At 35.3% G+C, this 18316-nt stretch overlaps 2 protein-coding genes and 1 long non-coding RNA gene across 3 annotated transcripts; 1 reads left to right on the plus strand and 2 right to left on the minus strand.

The window, feature by feature from the left end:
* The first annotated feature begins 470 nt into the window (after positions 1 to 470).
* Positions 471 to 18225, plus strand: LOC136813613 (fibulin-1-like). Its single transcript, XM_067070119.1, has 12 exons — positions 471 to 601; positions 1141 to 1342; positions 1471 to 1673; positions 2055 to 2180; positions 7290 to 7433; positions 8239 to 8382; positions 8737 to 8862; positions 9717 to 9848; positions 10365 to 10487; positions 13824 to 13947; positions 14547 to 14713; positions 17899 to 18225. Exons 1-12 carry the CDS (start codon positions 547 to 549, stop codon positions 18081 to 18083), a joined length of 1731 nt encoding a protein of 576 aa, XP_066926220.1. The 5' UTR covers positions 471 to 546; the 3' UTR covers positions 18084 to 18225.
* LOC136813596 (uncharacterized) lies at positions 4875 to 6000 on the minus strand. Its single transcript, XR_010847506.1, has 2 exons — positions 5946 to 6000; positions 4875 to 5583 (listed from the first exon to the last, which is right to left on the minus strand). It is a non-coding gene; the product is annotated as an uncharacterized lncRNA (long non-coding RNA).
* Positions 14907 to 17380, minus strand: LOC136813611 (acylamino-acid-releasing enzyme-like). Its single transcript, XM_067070115.1, has one exon. The coding sequence runs from the start codon at positions 17316 to 17318 to the stop codon at positions 15246 to 15248; it is 2073 nt and encodes a 690-aa protein (XP_066926216.1). The 5' UTR covers positions 17319 to 17380; the 3' UTR covers positions 14907 to 15245.
* Positions 18226 to 18316: the final 91 nt, after the last annotated feature.

Below are 18316 nucleotides of genomic sequence, written 5' to 3' on the forward strand. Positions count from 1 at the left end.
GCTTAAATTTGCCTTGGCTTTCTTTAGAAGTAAAAGATTTCAGCTCGTTCAAATGGCTCCAGAAATAAAACACTTTGGAGCGTTTTTCTCAAGTCCTTAAAATACCTCAAATTGTCACATTCATATGAATATTGAAAACGTAAGAACTTGTCCTAACCATTTCAAACATTTGGTGCCGATTCAAAATGAAGGCTTGGTACAGTGTTTTAGATAAATTCAAATTGCAGTGAAGGATATAAACACCAGGTACTGTTGGCAATAATATTGTCTATCAAATGGTTTTGAGTGGATAAAGTTGAATAAATTTGTAACGTATAGAGTTACGTAAGAGAAAAATCAGTTGAGAAAAGGAATATGTATCCCAGATAATATTGGTGTTAACACTCCATCAAACCCTCTAAATTTGACCATCTAGTCTATTATCACTTTGAGGAGTAAAACGGGTCAAATACTTTTTTCATATAACTGTATCCTTTTTCGCTGCTTGGACAGAGTCTGACGAAAGAGTGTGTAGTGTTGGTATAAGCTCACATTCTTTTAAGGAAAATGGTGGCAATGAATTTCTTTTTCTTGGTATTGATTGTTTGTATTTACAACAGTGGTATGTTTCATTTCTTATCACTTTTCATTTGTCTGTATCGTTACCTATCGTTACTTAAGCCAATTGATTTTCGCGCGCATACCTTTTGGATGTAACTATAGTTAGTATTCGAACTAATAGTGACTAAAAGTTCTGTATGACTTTTTCGCCCTCTTCACCTATATTTTTTCATCAAAAGCACACTCATGCACTGGGAGTATCCCAGAAATTACAAGGATTGCGAATATTCTATTTTAAGAGGTATACGCGAAACGTAATGGGATTGAGGTATTTTATAGGGACGACAACTATGTTATTGAGTGAAAGGGATGATAACAATTTTAAATTGAGAATTCCTGATAAGTTCCTCCACTAATGTTTTAAACTAAAATCTTTTTTGCTAGATTTTAATCCCTCTTGGTAAATTTCAGTGAGCTTTTGGTTGTAGTATTCAAATACTGTTTTACAGGATAATTCCTTAAGGGACAGGTCTTTATTTCAGAATTTCTTAGCTTTTATAGCTTGAGTCCTTCACTTCTTTCAACTTAAATTTTTTCTAGTTGATACCTTAAAGGTAGAATCATCGTGCTGCAAAGAAGGCGTTTCATTTTACAATGCAAACATCAAAGATAAAGAAAACTCACGAATGTGTTATGAAGAACGCAACCGAACGAAAGGACTGGTTTGTCACTCCATCAGAACATTATGTTGTTTGAACTCTCAACGTGAAGAGAGTTGCAAGCAAGGAGTTGAAGCTGTCATGTAAGCTAGCATTCTTCATTGTGATATGTGCAGACTAACTTTGAGATCACCAAATCTGATCTTGACTTTCTTTTTTCTGTTATTTTGACTGCACGAGTTTTTTATTTTCGATCTATTTCAATCTTTAGGGTCTCAGGAAGAAGTTGTAACAAACTAACAAGCGTCGCTTTTCTTGGTTCATCGTTCAAATGCTGTGAATGTTGCAAACTAGGGCGACAACACGCCCTCGACCACCCTGATAAAGAAGATGGAGAAGGGTGTAAAACATCCGAATTCAATGATAAACAATGCAATAATGTATTTGAATCGTGCTGCAAGAAAACTAAAGAAGGTTAGTGCTTTTGTAGGTCAAAAATTTGTTCAACATATTTGTGATTTTTCAAAACATTTAAAATTTTTACTTTAATTTTAACATTAGATTTTTTTTCGTCATTTTAACACCCCTGTCTCATTCAAACTGACCGCGATTATCATGATTGAATGAGTTGACACTAAAGGGTGGTTGGTCTTCGAATCTGATTCGTATAGTAGAATCAAGTGGGTATTGTTTATCTCAATAAGGCAGATATTTTAGGACATTTCCACACCCCTCATCATCTCATCAATGAGCTGTTGTTATGAACATTTGTCAGCTATACTGTAGTAATAAATAAATTAGGATGAATTTTGATTGACTTGAAATCTCTTACTCAGGAAATCTTTAATCTTATAGCTGCAAAAAAGCCACAAAGCTGTGAAGAGCTAGAATGCGAGCATGTGTGTCAACAAACAAACAGTGGACCGTTTTGTTCTTGCAAACAAGGATATCAACTCAATAAAGATAACAAAACTTGTGAAGGTAAACCAATGTATTTTTGACATCAAACGAATACATTTATATTATTATGGATTATATAAAGGGCATCCTCGGCACTCGGGCAAAATGAGATACAGGGACGTTTAACTGTTCAGACTCCCTTTTAAAAGTTAATATTCTAGTTTGTCGATTCTACTTTTACCACGGCAACGGTGGGCTTGCTTTACATTAAATTGCGTCACATATGGTTTGCCAAAGTAACCATGGCTTGGGTCTCTCTTGTTAATGGAGATGTAATCATAAATTCTATCCGCAAAATCTTGACAATTATCGTACAACCAATTATATCTTCTACCCAGTTCGCGTTTCTTGAACAAGTAATCGAAAAGGTCTTTTAAGCTCAGATCGCTCCATTGATGCTTGTGTGTAGATGGCTTAGAGCGACCCAAAAGTAAAGGTCTTTTCTGACCACGACAATAATTTTTAACACTATTGGGATTTTTACTACGTTGCAGGTCTAGCCCTTTTAGATTTTTCTCGAGAGACCAAAAGCGTTTATTGGTTTCCAAAACAACATATGAATGATAAAATAATGCATGAGTAAGTTGCCAGCCACTTAGTGGAGTTGTGTACAACCAGACTTCCTTTATATTCTCTTCAACATCCACCAAGCTTGCCAACTTTGATTGAAGCTCATCGTGCGACAGATAAAATCCTTTATTTTCATCAGCATCAGGGTTGAAATATAGACTGCTTTGCCAATACATTCCTTTCATCTTTGCCATTTTAACCTTGAAATGAAAGAAATATATACTAGATGTCATGTACATTAAATTATTCCTTAAAAGTTCACAGTAATTCTGTAGCCCTAAAGAGCAAGTACAACCATGGTCGAAATCTATTGAGAATTAAGCTTATTTCCTCGTTTTTCGAAATTTGGAGTTCGGGCGAGAAAGTCAATTTTGAGCCATCTCTCAAATTTATTCGGATATTTCCCTCCAGCCTATATTATGAGCCTTATTGGACTATTTTTGAACTTTTGGATCCTCAGATCCTCATTTTAAAATCAGAGTTATAATTCTACCCCCGGGGGGGGGGGGGTACTTAGGCAAAATGGGTGCTGGGTATGTGCGAGCCATAAGGGTACCTTTTCTCATTCCTCAAAAGTCTCTCAAATGGGTACAAATTCAAAAGTAAGTCTCTGAAAGGGTCCCAAAATCATGAAAATCAAAAATTTCTCCCTCAAAGGGTCACGATTTCCAAAAATTTTGACCAAAATTTGGTGACAATAAAACCAAAATTTGAAAAAAATGGACCAAAATTTTGGAAAAAGTCTCTCAAAGGGTCCCAAAATCACCAAAATTTTGTCTCTCAAAGGGTCGATTTTCGGCTCGGACATACCCGTCACCTCGCAAACCTAGTACCCCCCCCCCGGGATTCTACCCTTCTAAGCTACTTTAGAGCACTTACAAACCGATTGTGGTTTCAAAACTTCCCGGTGGATTTCCCTTTTTTCTTAAATATTACAACCATGATTGTAACTTTCCTTTGAAACATAAGAATTATACAAGAGAAAAACGTTTTTTCTCGGTTTGTTCGTCGTGAACAACTTTTAAACCTGATTCAAGATTGTTTGCAATCAGGCGTTTGGCTATCAAACATGCAGATTTGAGTCTTTCTGATAGTTTACATTGTTTCGTTAGTTGTAAACATCCTAAGGGTACACGTTTGTTTTTTTTTAAGAAACTAGTTTTACCAAGCAGCCTCAATGTTTCTTAAGAAATCGACCTTTTGAGCCTTAAATGTTTCTTACATGTTTCTAAACTTTTTGACATAATCAGCCTATTTTTCATGCAAAGAATGGAAGGTTCTAAAAAAACCGAGTTAAAAATGTTACTTTCTCAATCTCAGCCTCACCATGTTTCTTAGATGTTTCTTAGTTTTTAAGCATTCTGAGCCTCATGTTTCTTAAAAGTGTGTTTCTTAAAAAAAAAAAAACGTGTATTTAGTTTTCTCCTTGGTGTTCATTGCTATTATATCTGGTATTCAAATGTTGGCCTACTGACATTCACCCTGACATTCACTCTAAAGCTCTGAAGAAGTGGGTAGATATTCTAACTAAGAGGACTGGTATCTCCAGTTGATGTGTTTCACCGACGGTCTGTTCCAGCTTTCCATCTTTCGACATACTGGAAATATTGATGCTTGACTATTCTAATAAAAAAGTGTGTAGCTTATTTTGTAGTTAAGGAAGATATGTCCGAAACCTGGTTCAAATTGGATACCAGATTGTTTTTTATACCAGATTGTTTCCACTTTTCTCGTAACGAATTTTCATTTTTCAACGAATTAAAATCGAAGGGATTATCCATGCCAATTGTAAAAACTCAGCACTTCTAGAAGTTATTGCTTCATCTTTCTTCTCTCGCACTCTCAAAATTTTCTTGAAAGTTCAAAATTTCCTCCTTGAAAAGTGAATTGATTTAACACGGTAAGATGACAAAATTAACCTCTCTTGTTTTTCCTGCTATTTATTTTTAAAGTTATAACCTTGATTATACCTAGATATCCATGCAGTACTTTTTATTTCTTTTTTGGAAATAATTATTTTTCTGGTAAGCATCATTACTGTAAATTTTCCACCTAACACATTTTTATTCCATCCCTCTCCAAGCATATTAAGGCTATTCTTGAGCGTTATATTGTAACCTTGCAACAAATTTAACACTCAGAATCTTCAGTTTTTAGTAATAGCTTTATATTTTCCGATTATAAAGAAGAAATGAGTAAAAATTAGCCAAAAAAATCAAAACTTTCTATCGAATAATGTCGACATAATGACATCTATTGTGAACCTTTGCATCATACGCATTTCACTCTGCGAGAAGGTCCAAAATAGCCTTGGTTCGGGTCTCTCTTATTATTGGAGATATAATCATAAATTCTATTCGCAAAATCTTGACAATTATCGTTCAACCAATTATACGTTTTACTCAGTTCGCGTTTCTTGAACAAGTGATCGAAAAGGTTTTTCAATCTCAGGTCGCTCCATTGATGCTTGTGTTGAGATGGCTTAGAGCTCAGCAATAGAACAGGTCTTTTTTTACCATGCAAATATTCTTTAACGTTATTACCAACCTTGCTACGCTGTAGGACCAACTCATCTGCATTTTTCTCGAGTGACCAAAAATAATCATTTGTTTCTAAAACAATATATGCATGATAAAGAAGCGCATGAGTAAGTTGCCAGCCACTTAGTGGAGTTGTGTACAACCAGACTTCATTTATATTCTCCCCAATATCTACCAAGCTTGCTAACTTTGATTGAAGCTCATCGTGCGACAGATTAATTCCCTCATCTTTTCCTACTTTTGCATCAGGGTTGAAATAAAGCTTTCCTTTCCATTCACCTCCCTTCTTTTTTTTGGATGGGCTCATTTTATCTCTGAAAATGGAAAAAAAGGTTTTCAGTCTAAGATATAATTTCGTTTTTAACGGCAGGGTTTACTTCACGGTACAGCTGGGTTCTGACATTACGCACATTTTACGTACATCTGGCACGACAAGCTGTTCTAGAGTATCAAAAGATTGAACTTTTATTAAATTCTGTCGATCTCAAGTCGAGTATTTTTTCGTTTAATTTATAATGATTGTTTTAAATCCTGCTAAGACAATATAAGATGATGGCGATTTTTCCCAGTCTGCATACCTTGGTGATATTCAAACGGAAGTTCTGTTACATACGCACTTTATAATACGATGTCTTTTAGAATTATATTCCTATAGTGATAGTAAATCAAGCATTACCTTTCAACTTCAACTCTTTCAGAAATGAAAGTACTACACACGCAAAAGTTTTCTCTATTGCGAGGAGTAGAAGTAGTTTCGTTTAAGTATGTTTCGTTAGTATGGTTTAAACTCTTGATTGGTATCATGTTTCTATGTCAACATCCTTAATGACTCTCTGGTCGAGAGATACATCTAGAATTTTCCGTGGTTATGGCAGGATTCATCTTGTGCCACTCGGGTGAGTTAAGGCATGTCCCAAATATATTTTGCCGCACGCGCACCGCGCAATCGTTAATTTACAACTCCAGTCCAAATTTGGTGTTGATTGCATTGATAGAATTGAAGTTATCGCCTTTTTCAATAATGACGTCATTTGAATCTTACTCATGACGTGTTTTTTCGATGTATTTTATAACGTCAAAATCAGTTTTTGACCGATATCTTCAGATTGACTTAATGTAAATTTTTGACCGAGCACTTTTCGAAATCCTCTCGTTGATACGATTGTTTTGTGTTATATATGAGAGTTAAGGAATAATGGGAAGCGGTGCGCGTCACGCAAAATATGTTTGGGATATGCTCACCCGAGAGAAATTTAATCCGTCTAACAGGCTATAATAAAGTTATTGGGTGGATATTAACAAAGTCTTTGGAATTGCAGGATTTGTCAGCCTTTCTTGAAAAATGATCTGGAATGATGAATTTAACCTTACCCGAGAGACAAGACCAAGAAAAGAAATGTCATTGTGTCATAATATAATTTGCTAAAAGCTAGTTTGGAAGGCGTTCAATTCTTAATCTCATTAATCTTTAAAACCTGGACCAACGTCTAGACTTGATTACACTCAAACCACACATTGACCTCAGGCTTGACCGTTACATTGCACAACTTTTTTTGTCATTGAGATCAAAATTTTCAAAACTTACGAAAGTTTTTTATAGTTTTAAAATTTGAAGTTCTTTTAGTTTACCCGTATGCCCGTTTGTAAACAAGCAAACAAACAAACAAACAAACAAACAAACAAACGAACAAACGATAAAAAAGTGCCGCTATTAATTTTGTTCTATCTGACAAATCAATGTTTGTTAGCGCATATTTAGATCCACATCATGGTATTCAGTCTACACGTTTTTGAAGAATTATATTAGAAACATATAAGCTTCAATGACCAAAATATTAAGAACAAGTTAAAACACTTTAAGGTTTTAAAGACGCTTTTAGGCTGAAAACTACAAAAGTTAGAACATCCGAAGACTCTAAAAATTTTGAATTTTCTTTTAAAAAAAGTGTATTAGATGCTCTATTAGAGCTTTAGAGCTGAACTGTAGATAGCTAAGCTAGAAATTATACCTTTTCTACAGATATCAACGAGTGCTTGACGCAATCAAACAAATGTGTGAAAGGATTTGAATGTCACAACCTCCCTGGCTCGTACACATGTAGGCGTGTCTATAAGAAAATCAACTGTCCAGATGGTTACGAACAAGTCAATGATTTCTGTAGAGGTAAGTCAGAGGACTGTTACCCAGGGGCGACTTTTTCGTCACTTTTTAATGGAAAATTTTCTACTAATAGGCCTTTTCCTAAGTCATTTCGAGTGCGATGACTGCCTCGTTTTGAAACCAATACCAGGTGGTAATCAAATCCCTTGATTGCCAATTGTCTTTGAACAGGGGGGGTAAGAGATTCGCTCCAATAAGAAACGTTGGCAGAGTTGCTTGCGGATTTAGCCAAATTGAATTCCCGGTAAATTTAAATGGTTGTATTCATTCCCCAAAAGTGTGCTTTTTAAGGCCTTAAAACAGGTTTTTTTGTCCAAAAATATCCTAAATATCGCTAAATTGAATTCCCGCTATACATTTAAATTTTCAACCCACTCTGAAAAAACCTTTTGGACCATACCTTATATAGATCTTTTTATAAATCACGTCACGAGCAACGTTTACTTTGTTTTAAAAATGTTGCCGTGGTAATTGACTCCCTGAGAAGTTCAAGTTCACTCTAATTCAAAAAATAACACTCGACGCCTCAAGGGATGGGGCAGTCGTTGCACTCAAAATAATTTATAAAAAGGCCTATTGGTAGGAAATTTGTCATTAAAAAGTGACGAAAAATCGCTTAGTAACGAAATTTTTACCGAGGAATGTTATTTTTTTGCCGACGAGTTTTCTACCGATGAGGTATCATACATTGGTAAGTTGGTTCTACCTTAGGTCACAAACAAGAATAATATAACAAGCTCTTGATGGAGAAAGTCATGAACCCCCCCCCTCTGGTCTAAATCTTTTTTTTGGAATTTTTGACTCATAGATGTTGATGAATGCAAGAATGGGCAAGCTAAATGTCAGAATGGAACCTTCTGTGAAAATGTTTTGGGAGGATATCAGTGTACAGTTAAAGACAATAAACACAAATGTCAAGCTGGATCCTATAAATACCGAGGACGGTGTATTGGTAAGGTTTTATCTTTCTTCAACCTTTGTGAAGCTTCCAAAGAGAGGTGTTTTTAAAAGGACTTAACTCTTACCAAAAAACGCATGATTCATTTACTGATTCTTGATATGCGTAAGTCAAGATGACGTCATATTTTTTAACGGAAGCACCCAAAAAAGCCGGTTTTTGACCTCTGTGTTTCTATTTTTAGTAACAGAGAGAGGTCAAATCCCGGCTTTTTTAGGGTGTTTCCGCTAGAAAAATGACTTACGCATATCAAGAATTCTTCCTCGTGTAACGAAAAATGCAGTAGAATTGACGTCCTTAGCGATGCACCAAAATTTCGTACAACCAAAATTTTAATATCTTTTTCAGATAAGAATGAGTGCAAGTCACGACCCTGTAGAGCATACGAGCGTTGTGTTAATACCGTCGGAAGCTACAAGTGTGTTGCAGCTGCCTGCCCTGTAGGGTACAGGTTCGATGGCTCTTCTTGCACAGGTTATATATATTATTGTAACACCTTGTGACCGACTTTGAAGGACCCTCCCTCCAGGAATAATCGGCCAAAATTATCTTCCGGTACAGTTGGAAGAAAATTTTGAAACTTCGTCTCTGTCGGAAAACTAAACTGCTCGTTGGACTGAGTATTTCGCTAGAAAAATTATCGATTTCCTAGGCTATGGAAATGGTACTTTCCAGCTCTGGAAAATGGTTTTTTTCCAATCATTAATAGTTAATTTCGAAAAACTTTTTCATTTTCTCAAATGAGTAACTATAAAGTATCATATCACGCTTCCAACTTCGAAGCACTCTACTGATGAATCAAAACATCACACCAAGAAAATAACTACAAAGTTTTAGTCTTCCTCAATAAAAAAATTAGCGATTGTTATCACTAACAAATTGATAACAAACTTACAGAAAAGAAAAATCGTTTTTCATAGCATCCCTACTTTCCCGAACTTAGAAATCCAAACTGACGGGTCGAATGATAAATCTAATTCCGAAAATTATCAATACAATGTGAATTATCCCCATTAATAACTGAATTTTGAAATCTTCACCCGTTGAGGCAGATGTGTTCTATGGGCTTCTTTAGCTTTAAAAAGTTGTAGATATGATCGACAAAGATATTTCTAACCACTAGATGTTTACAAATGTGGTAAATTTGCGAAAAGAGCCATTTTACTTAGACGCTTAGACCTCTATTAACTACAATGAAGTCTCCATAATCCGAACACGGGGAGCACAAATTGGTTCGAGTTAAGATTCCTATTGATTTTACTCCTCTGTAATTTCAATATGGTATATGATTTATTTGTCCTATCACGTTCATTTCATTCTTTCTCCAGACATAAACGAATGCAAAGAAGTGAAGAACATTTGCAGTGGTTCTGGTGAACGTTGTGTTAACACACTTGGTGCTTATCAATGTTTCTGCAAATCAGGCTTCAAACAAAATCAAATCTCCAAAACATGTGAAGGTTTGTTTGTTACTTTCATCATAGACAGAAGAAAGATTCTCCTCTCAATGGTTTCATAACACATTTCCTTGCTTTTGTAAAATTGCCTCAAATTTACCCCTCCTTTTGAAGATGATATACCACGTCTGGTGCTCCAAAAATCTGTTACGAACGAGGTAAATTATGAAAGTTCTGACCTTGCTGTTCAAATTAATGAGGTTTCTTTGAATCAAGTATTGTTTTAGTGTTTTGTAATTATACTTTTTTCGAAAGGACTCCCTTTTGAGAGAAACTTCGGTCTCAATACAGATACACAATAGTGTTAGACAGGCGTAATGTTATTTTCGGTAAAAATGATAATAGATCCATTTGTACACCCCTTTCTCACAGACCCACTGCTTCCCAATGGAAAAATTGGCCGAAATATCGTCCCCAGCGGAAAATCACCCTTCAATTTTTATCCCCACAGCCTGAAAAAATACTACCGGGTCTGTGAGAAGGGGGTGTATTTGTAGACACTTCGAAATTTCCTTTCAGATATAAATGAATGTACGAATCGAGCTCGATTATGCGCTCACAAATGCTACAATCTGATTGGTGGATATCAATGCGCATGTCACAAAGGATTCAAGCTCCACTCGAATAAAAGAAGTTGTTTAGGTAAACTTTTTTTTATAAGAACCGCAGTATTTTTTTCAAAACTTGATTCTCAAACTGTTCTCAGATTACTTTACTTTTAGGAAAATATTGATGCATTTTACACTTGTTTAATACCTTTAGGGAAGAAATTTTGTCGGATTTATTTCCCCAAATATGCGCTATTTTAGGCATTTACTCCTTGACGTCCCATCAGCGAAATTTGGTTCTCTCCGGAACGATATTTTCGTCTACCGGTAGTTTTCATTGAAGACCTAATTCAAAAAATGAAAAGATAGAGCTTTGAAAGAGCTTTCCAATGGTACCAAACATTAAGGGTTTAGCTATCACCAAAGCCGAAATATTCCGATTCTGATCAAAGTTTAAGCATTGAAAAATCTTAAAAATACGATTCTTTAGCTTTTTGAGAACATCAAGGGGTTAAAACTTTTTTTTCTTATTTTAATAGGTTTTTTTTTGGCTATACATAAACTTAATCCACCAAATTAGATTCCCGCTAAATTTAATTTTTTAAGCCATCCACCAAATTAATTTCCCGCCAAATTGAATTTCCTTAAAGTACTACTTTGTTCCTTGGTTCCTTAAATTGCTTTAATTTAAACTCATTGTTCTTGTGAAAAGAGATGTGTAGGTGAATAGAACAAAGTTTAATGATACAATTTCAAAGGTACCGATACCTAAATTTTTCTGAATGTCAAATAACAGAATTTCTAGAATGGGGAAATTTGTGCTAATTTTTTGTAAAGAAAAGACTACCCAAAATTTTCGTTTTTGAGTTAATGAAGAATATAAAGTTGCGATAAATCCACCAAAAACAATTGGCGGATGGCTGAAAAAGTTTTTTCATAGGGAATTTAATTTGGCGGATTAAGGAAAAAGCTAATTTTGACGAGAATTTAATTTGGCGGATGACGGATTTTTGAATCCGAAATCAGGGTGAAAACATTGATATGGGGGGTAAATTGTGAAAAATCGGTCATAAAAAAAGAAAAAAAAATTAAATTTGACGGGAATTAAATTTGGCGGATGGCCGAAAAAAATTTAATTTTGCGGGTTTCAGACAAATCCGCCAAATTTTCTTCCTTTAAGCATGAAGGTAATAAAGATATAGATGGAGAGAAAGTGTCTCGACCTAAATGATCGTTGAAATATATTATAAATCTATTCAAAGCGGCTTTTCTTTGATGTACCATCATTGGAAGCAAAAAAATCCGAAATGTAAATTTATAAGAACAGAAGTGAGAATGTTATCCTGATTGAAGTAAACATTTTATGCAAAAAGTTCTTGTTCAAACGCGATACAAAATAATTTTCTCAAAGTACTTAAGGTTACAATGATTTCATATCCAATCCATGTATTTTTGGGCGAACACTGTCCAAATTTTGAGAGTTTCAGCACATTTTCCTTGAAAATCTCTTCATAATAAATAAATCTTTACGTCTGGAAGGGAGGGGGTTTTCAAATTCTGATGGATGATTAATTAAAAGGTTACCTAATCGTAATATAGAATTCTTTTTTAAATTTATCGATGATTTTATGACAGGGGACCCTTAGAAATATAGCATTTTGTGCTTGTTACGGCAAGCTTTTTCTTATTTTGATCAACAAAGCTACTATCTCACAATAGAGTTGTTAAAAATCCAAAATCTTTTTATTCAGTTTTTTATGAACTTAAATATTCCCATGAATGCACACAAAATTGATCACTTTTTCCCATTGCAATCAAGGAGCCGTTTGCTTCCGATGATTAGGTACAATGAAATAGTTCATTCTCCATCTATTTCTTATTACCTCCATGCTTTATAGTGTGGTCGTGTTACAAAAATACAGGCTGTTTGTAGGAAAAAAATAAGATCTAGCTGAAACTTTCTCCAGAGCTTCTCTATAGGATGCTTATACCTCAGGAAAAATTCCCCTAAAATCCCACTGGTGGAACATCCCTTTTTTGGGACATTTCTATTTTCCCCAGGCAAAATCCTAAGGGCGAAATTTTTTGAAACTTTTTTCCAGACAATATCATGTATACCATTCGAAAGCTCTCGAAAAACTATATACAATCCTGGCCAAAATATATTGAGAATTTAGCTTATTTCCTCGTTTTTCAAAATTTGGAATTCGGGCGAGAAAGTCGTTTTTGGGCTAATTGATAAATTTATTCGAGTATTTCGATTTGGGTGTGGTTAATCGACTTCCAGGCTATATTCTGAGCCCTGTTGGACCATTCTGGGACTTTTGGATCCTCAGATTCTAAGGTCCTAAGTCTTAAGTCTAATGTTAAAACTCAGAGTTAAAACTCTATTCGTCTAACCTAATTTAGAGCGCTTCCAAAATACTTGTGGTTATAAGATTTCGTGGGAATTTCCCTTTTGTCTCAAATATTATGGCCAGGATTGTCTTTGAAAATAAAAATTGCTGATTTCTGCTCTGCGGGGGGTCTAAAATTACGAGAAAAGCCGAAAAATTTGAAAAAAAACCTTTTTCTGGCCATTTTGAAGCATTTTCGTCGAGTCAAAATCAGTATTTTGTGAAATTTTTCACTTTTTGTGAAGATCACTTTTACGGAAATCCAAAAATGCCAATATTTCAGAAAATTTTGAACTTTTACTGAGTTTTTGGCTATTAATTTGAAGAATGGGACATTTTTAACAGGAAAAAATGCCTCTAGTTTGAAATTAGACCCCCAGCAGAGCAGAATTTAGCATTTTCTATTTTTAAAGACAATCCTGGCCAAAATATATTGAGAATTTAGCTTATTTCCTCGTTTTTCAAAATTTGGAATTCGGGCGAGAAAGTCGTTTTTGGGCTAATTGATAAATTTATTCGAGTATTTCGATTTGGGTGGGGTTAATTGACTTCCAGGCTATATTCTGAGCCCTGTTGGACCATTCTGGGACTTTTGGATCCTCAGATTCTAAGGTCCTAAGTCTTAAGTCTAATGTTGAAACTCAGAGTTAAAACTCTATTCGTCTAACCTAATTTAGAGCGCTTCCAAAATACTTGTGGTTATAAGATTTCGTGGGAATTTCCCTTTTGTCTCAAATATTATGGCCAGGATTGTCTTTGAAAAGAAGACTTTTAAACGCTTATGGCTGATTTCCTTACCTAACTCGAGATATTTCATGCGCAAGTTCCACTTTTCGCCACAAAGAAATGTCCCATAAAAGGGATGTTCCACCAGTGGGATTTTAGGGGAATTTTTCCTGAGGCATAACCATCCTATAGAGAAGGTCTGGAGAAAGTTTCAGCTAGATCATATTGTTTTCCTGTAAATTATGCTAAACGACCACACTATTAAGGTAGTTTAAACCAATGTGCGGGCTATTCATTGATATTTTCAGACATAGACGAATGTAGAGAGAAAAAGAATGTTTGTGGAAGCAACGATCGTTGTATCAATGTACGGGGTGATTTCATTTGTTTCGCCAACACATGTCCAATACATTATCGAAAACAAGGGCGAAGGTTCGTAAAATCTTTCATAGGAAATTTATCATCCCTTGTTTTTTTTTTAATCTCATAAACATCTTGTCACAGACCCTGTTAGAACAATACCCTGAAACTTTCATCTCCACTAAGGTGTTCCAAAAAAGATTAGCAGTACGATTGAGAGCAGTCGAAAAAGAGAATTGCAATTTTAGCACTTTCGATTTATTTCATTGGATATTTCGATTTCGGAGGGAATCAGTGGTTTCTAGGCTATATTCGGTGTCTTATTGGAACACTTCGAGCTTTTCAGTTTTGAGATCCTAAGGCCATGAAAAGTATCCATTCAAAATTATTTTCTTCAACGAGTCATAAATATTTTCTTCGTCAAGAGCGATGTATCAAAATGTGCGGGGACTTGCTAATTTCTTTGGAACAGACTTAAGGAAAGTCAATGGATTTCTGACCTTGAAAAAATGAAAACCACATCCAACAAGGACATTCCCTTGGACATTTAGCACACTCATCTACCTTCATTACTTTCCATACTGACTAAAAAGGTTCTTACCAGATCACTGATGAGACTGATGTAAAAAAACAATTAATGATTTGACAAACTACCCCTTCTTACATTCCAGCACTTGTAAAAAAGCGTGTCCAACTGGTCAGAACTGTGGAAACCTTCCGTTATACATCCGAAAGTTCATTCGTTCACGAAGTAGAACAAGTACTTTCCGAATCCCACTCACTGTCAGCACTAGACGCTATGGAGCAGTCACAGATGTTTATTTTGAATTCACACAAGGTAACAGTTTTATAAAGTTTGTTTTCGAAAAGTTCATCTTCTGATTAAAATTGTCAACGATTAAAAACTTTAGAATTGTCAATTTCTTAGTTGTACATTTTGAAAGTCTTGAAAATAATCTCTCTGCCCAAAGAATTTTCATTTATCAAACATCGACTTCTATATGAAAACAAATGAAACGAAACAAAATTAATTTTCATTTATGGTAATAAGATTGTTTGTTATATATAAATCCTATCAAATATCATATAATATATAATATAAAAGTCTCTAAATCTCCAAAAACACTACGATTCCACTGTCAACATAAAATTGATGGTAGAAAATAAAATTCTAATTTAATTCAATAAGAATTTGATTTTCCTTCAATGGAACTGCTAGAATAATTTTGTCAGAAATTGGACAAACACAAAACAAAAATACAAGAGGTTACGATGTCAATTGACTAAAAAACGTGCTTCTAAAAAAACTAGTACAAATAACGAGAAAATGATAGATCATTGGTCATAATGTTTGTGATAAGGTGTTCATATCAATGTTTGTAATATCCGAAGAACCATTTCACTGTATTCATAAAGAAATCACCTTGAACTTTCACATTTTTCAAAGGATGCGATCCTTCAGGATAAGAAATCAGTTTTACAGTTTTACCATTCCCCTTGAGTACTCTGTAGAAAGCTTTTCCTTGAGATGGGGGCACTCTTGCATCTTTTTCACCAACGAAAATTAAAATAGGGTTTTTAATTTTCCCAACATTTACGATAGGGGATTTACCTAACATCGTGGAAAAATCAGCCTCGGTTGGGATTTTTCCTTGGTTGTATTCAAGCCCACTTTCGAAGTAACTCCAATCAGGTATATCTGATAGTAAAGACATTGATGAAATTTCGATAACAGGATTCCTTATCGCAGCTGCTCGATAGAAATCAGGATATTGACCCATCAAATGTGCTCCTAGAAAGCCACCATGAGATCCTCCAAAATAGAATACATTATTTTCATCAAGTCTGCCTTTGAATTTGGCAATGCATGCTGTCACCATCGCTTGAACCTCGATGACATCTCTCGAGCCAATTTTACCAGGAAGCTCAAGCAATGACTTTTTGGAAAAGCTTGTGGAGCCAGTATAATTCACAAGCAATACAGCAAATCCAAGCTGACAAAAAGCAGTAACAAGGGGATCATAATCAATTGTAAAAACGGTATGTGGCCCTCCATGAGCCCAAACAATCAAAGGCATTTTCTCAGCAGAGCTATTTCGAGGATACACAACCCATGAACAAATATTGGGAATGTCTCTAAGAAGGATCTTTGAATAATCTGTTTTCATAGTGAACTCGAGAGGTTTTACTTGGTGCCTGACAAATGTTCCCTCTGAAGCCTTATGTTCATAAAGCACAAGTACCATTTCATTCATACCAAGGATTGACGAACACCAAATTGCAAATGAGTTGACAACACCAAATAATCTAAAGCATTGGTTATCAGATTTCATCACGTTTCCTGACACAGTATTCACTACCACAATGTGACTCAAACCATCACGTTTAATTTGAAAAGCAATATGCAAGTTATCATCAAACCATATTTGGGATGGGAAGTTTGTTATGAACATTGGCTCTAATTCTACTTTGGATAGTTTTTTGGAAGAAAAATCACAAGTGTAGATAACTGAATTAGTACCATGTGGATTTCCTTCTTCAGCAAGGGGACAATGCATGAAAACAAATTTTTCAAAAGAATTGTTAACTCTTGGACACCAATTGTTGCTTTTACCTTGAACGATATTCTTAGTTATATTTTGAGCAGATTGCACTTTGAATTCACTGTCATACTCAAGGACAAAAATATTACTTTCACGGTTTTCACAGTAAAATTTTCCAAGTCGAAAAGGCTCCTTTTTGTACCCACAAACAACAATTGAGTTATTAGGACCCCATTGTGGTTGTGCAAGAGAGTAGCTTTCAAGGTCTTCATGCTCTAAAGTGTAAAGTGTCTCAGAAGGAACATCAAAAATGCATATTGTTGGTGTTATTATGTCATAGAGCATCTCTCCCCAGCTTTCTTCGTAATCATATTGGTTGCCAATATTTGTTTCCAAACTTGCTTCCCCTTGTTCAAAAAATCCACGAGATCGAGGCTTTTTCTTTTCAGCAACATAGAGAAGTTTCTCTTCTTTTTGATCCCAAGTGAATGAAGAAAAGAATAAATCAGCATGTACAATTCCATGTTTAGCATGTGCAGATAAATCCACAGTTTTGATCAATCTCGACATGGACCATACCTCAAGAAAGTAGCATTGCGTGTTTTGCTTTGTGGATTTCTTAATGACTGCCCTTTTCTCTTTCGATTTACTGACTGTCTCTAGAAGGATTTCATTACTTAAATCGGATGGAAATCCAATAGATTCGAATTCAGACTTTTCAGTGTCGAGCTTGTAAGACGTTGAGAAGTTCTTCTTTTGCAAAGCAGCATGATCATTCTGTTGCCAAATCAAACGAAAGGTTGCCTTCCCTTCTTCACTTTGATCTACAAAAACTGAATCAATCATAGGAATAGATGCATCTTGGAAAACCTTTGCAGCTTTTTCAAGAGACAACTCCATTGTAATGATCTTTTTCTATTGATAAACAGCTTCTTTTTGGTCTTGTCGTTTTGTCACACGTGTACTAATGTTATAGAAAAAGCTCAAATGAATTTTACTGCGGTGGTTTTTACTTTCACTTTCGATTTTAAAGTTAACGCCCTATCTAGATGGAATTTAGGTTTTTTTAACAGCCGGTTTACACTGAGAAAAGGAAAAATCGGGACATAAACGGGTAAAATTGTGGAGAACAAAGAACAAGTGCAAATGCCGCACCACCCTCGACTCCATGGCTTATCTACCCCCCTTACGCTATTGATGATTCTGATGGACGCGTTGACGGGGGATATAACCCTAAACGATTCCTCCAATTATACGGTACTGGCCTAAGTCGCAGAGTCGTTTATCAGCCCTGGCTCGCGAGGGTGATGCCGCACATGCGCGCACTCCCCCCCGGACCGGATGAGTTTGTCAAGGAGACTGAGTATTGATGCCATTAATGAGACACTCGAAATGACATTTCTATTCCCACTTGTCTTTCTGCTGTTCAATCTACTATTGTCATCATCGATTTTTGAAGGTTTGTCTTATTTTATTTCAGGGAACGAGGAGAACGAATACAAACTGAAACGTTTCGCAGCAAACACCGTGTTAATTCACGCTACAAAAGGAAATTTCGCTACGGTCGAACCGTTCAAAACAGAGCTGAAAATTCAAGCAACAATATCAAGATTAAACAGTAGTCCTGTCAAAATTCTTTATCATTTATATCTCAATTTTTACTAAAGTAACATCATCATCAAGGTCCCTTCTTGCTTGATGGATGGATAGGATACATTAGTGTTAATGGCGTTTTGTGCAAATTGTTATAACCTACCTCGTTTATTTTATGAGATTTTCCAGTAAATAAAATGTTGCTCATATTCTTCTATTAGTAGAGGTTTTAGAGTTTTATATAAGTGTTCCCATTTTTATATCAGACACATGTTATATTGGGTTTTTTCTTTCCTTTCCATCCC

The sequence above is a fragment of the Clytia hemisphaerica genome, unplaced genomic scaffold (assembly GCF_902728285.1).
Source record: "Clytia hemisphaerica strain Z4C2 unplaced genomic scaffold, Clytia hemisphaerica genome assembly, whole genome shotgun sequence".
Lineage (NCBI taxonomy): Eukaryota > Metazoa > Cnidaria > Hydrozoa > Leptothecata > Clytiidae > Clytia > Clytia hemisphaerica.

Excerpts from the sequence above, each read along its gene's own strand:
- LOC136813611 (XM_067070115.1), bottom strand. The coding sequence starts at position 17,318 with ATGGAGTTGTCTCTTGAAAAAGCTGCAAAGGTTTTCCAAGATGCATCT.
- LOC136813613 (XM_067070119.1), top strand. The coding sequence starts at position 547 with ATGGTGGCAATGAATTTCTTTTTCTTGGTATTGATTGTTTGTATTTAC. Across the intron at positions 1,343-1,470 it reads CAAGGAGTTGAAGCTGTCAT|GGTCTCAGGAAGAAGTTGTA; the intron begins GTAAGCTAGCAT and ends TTCAATCTTTAG. Across the intron at positions 14,714-17,898 it reads TTATTTTGAATTCACACAAG|GGAACGAGGAGAACGAATAC; the intron begins GTAACAGTTTTA and ends ATTTTATTTCAG.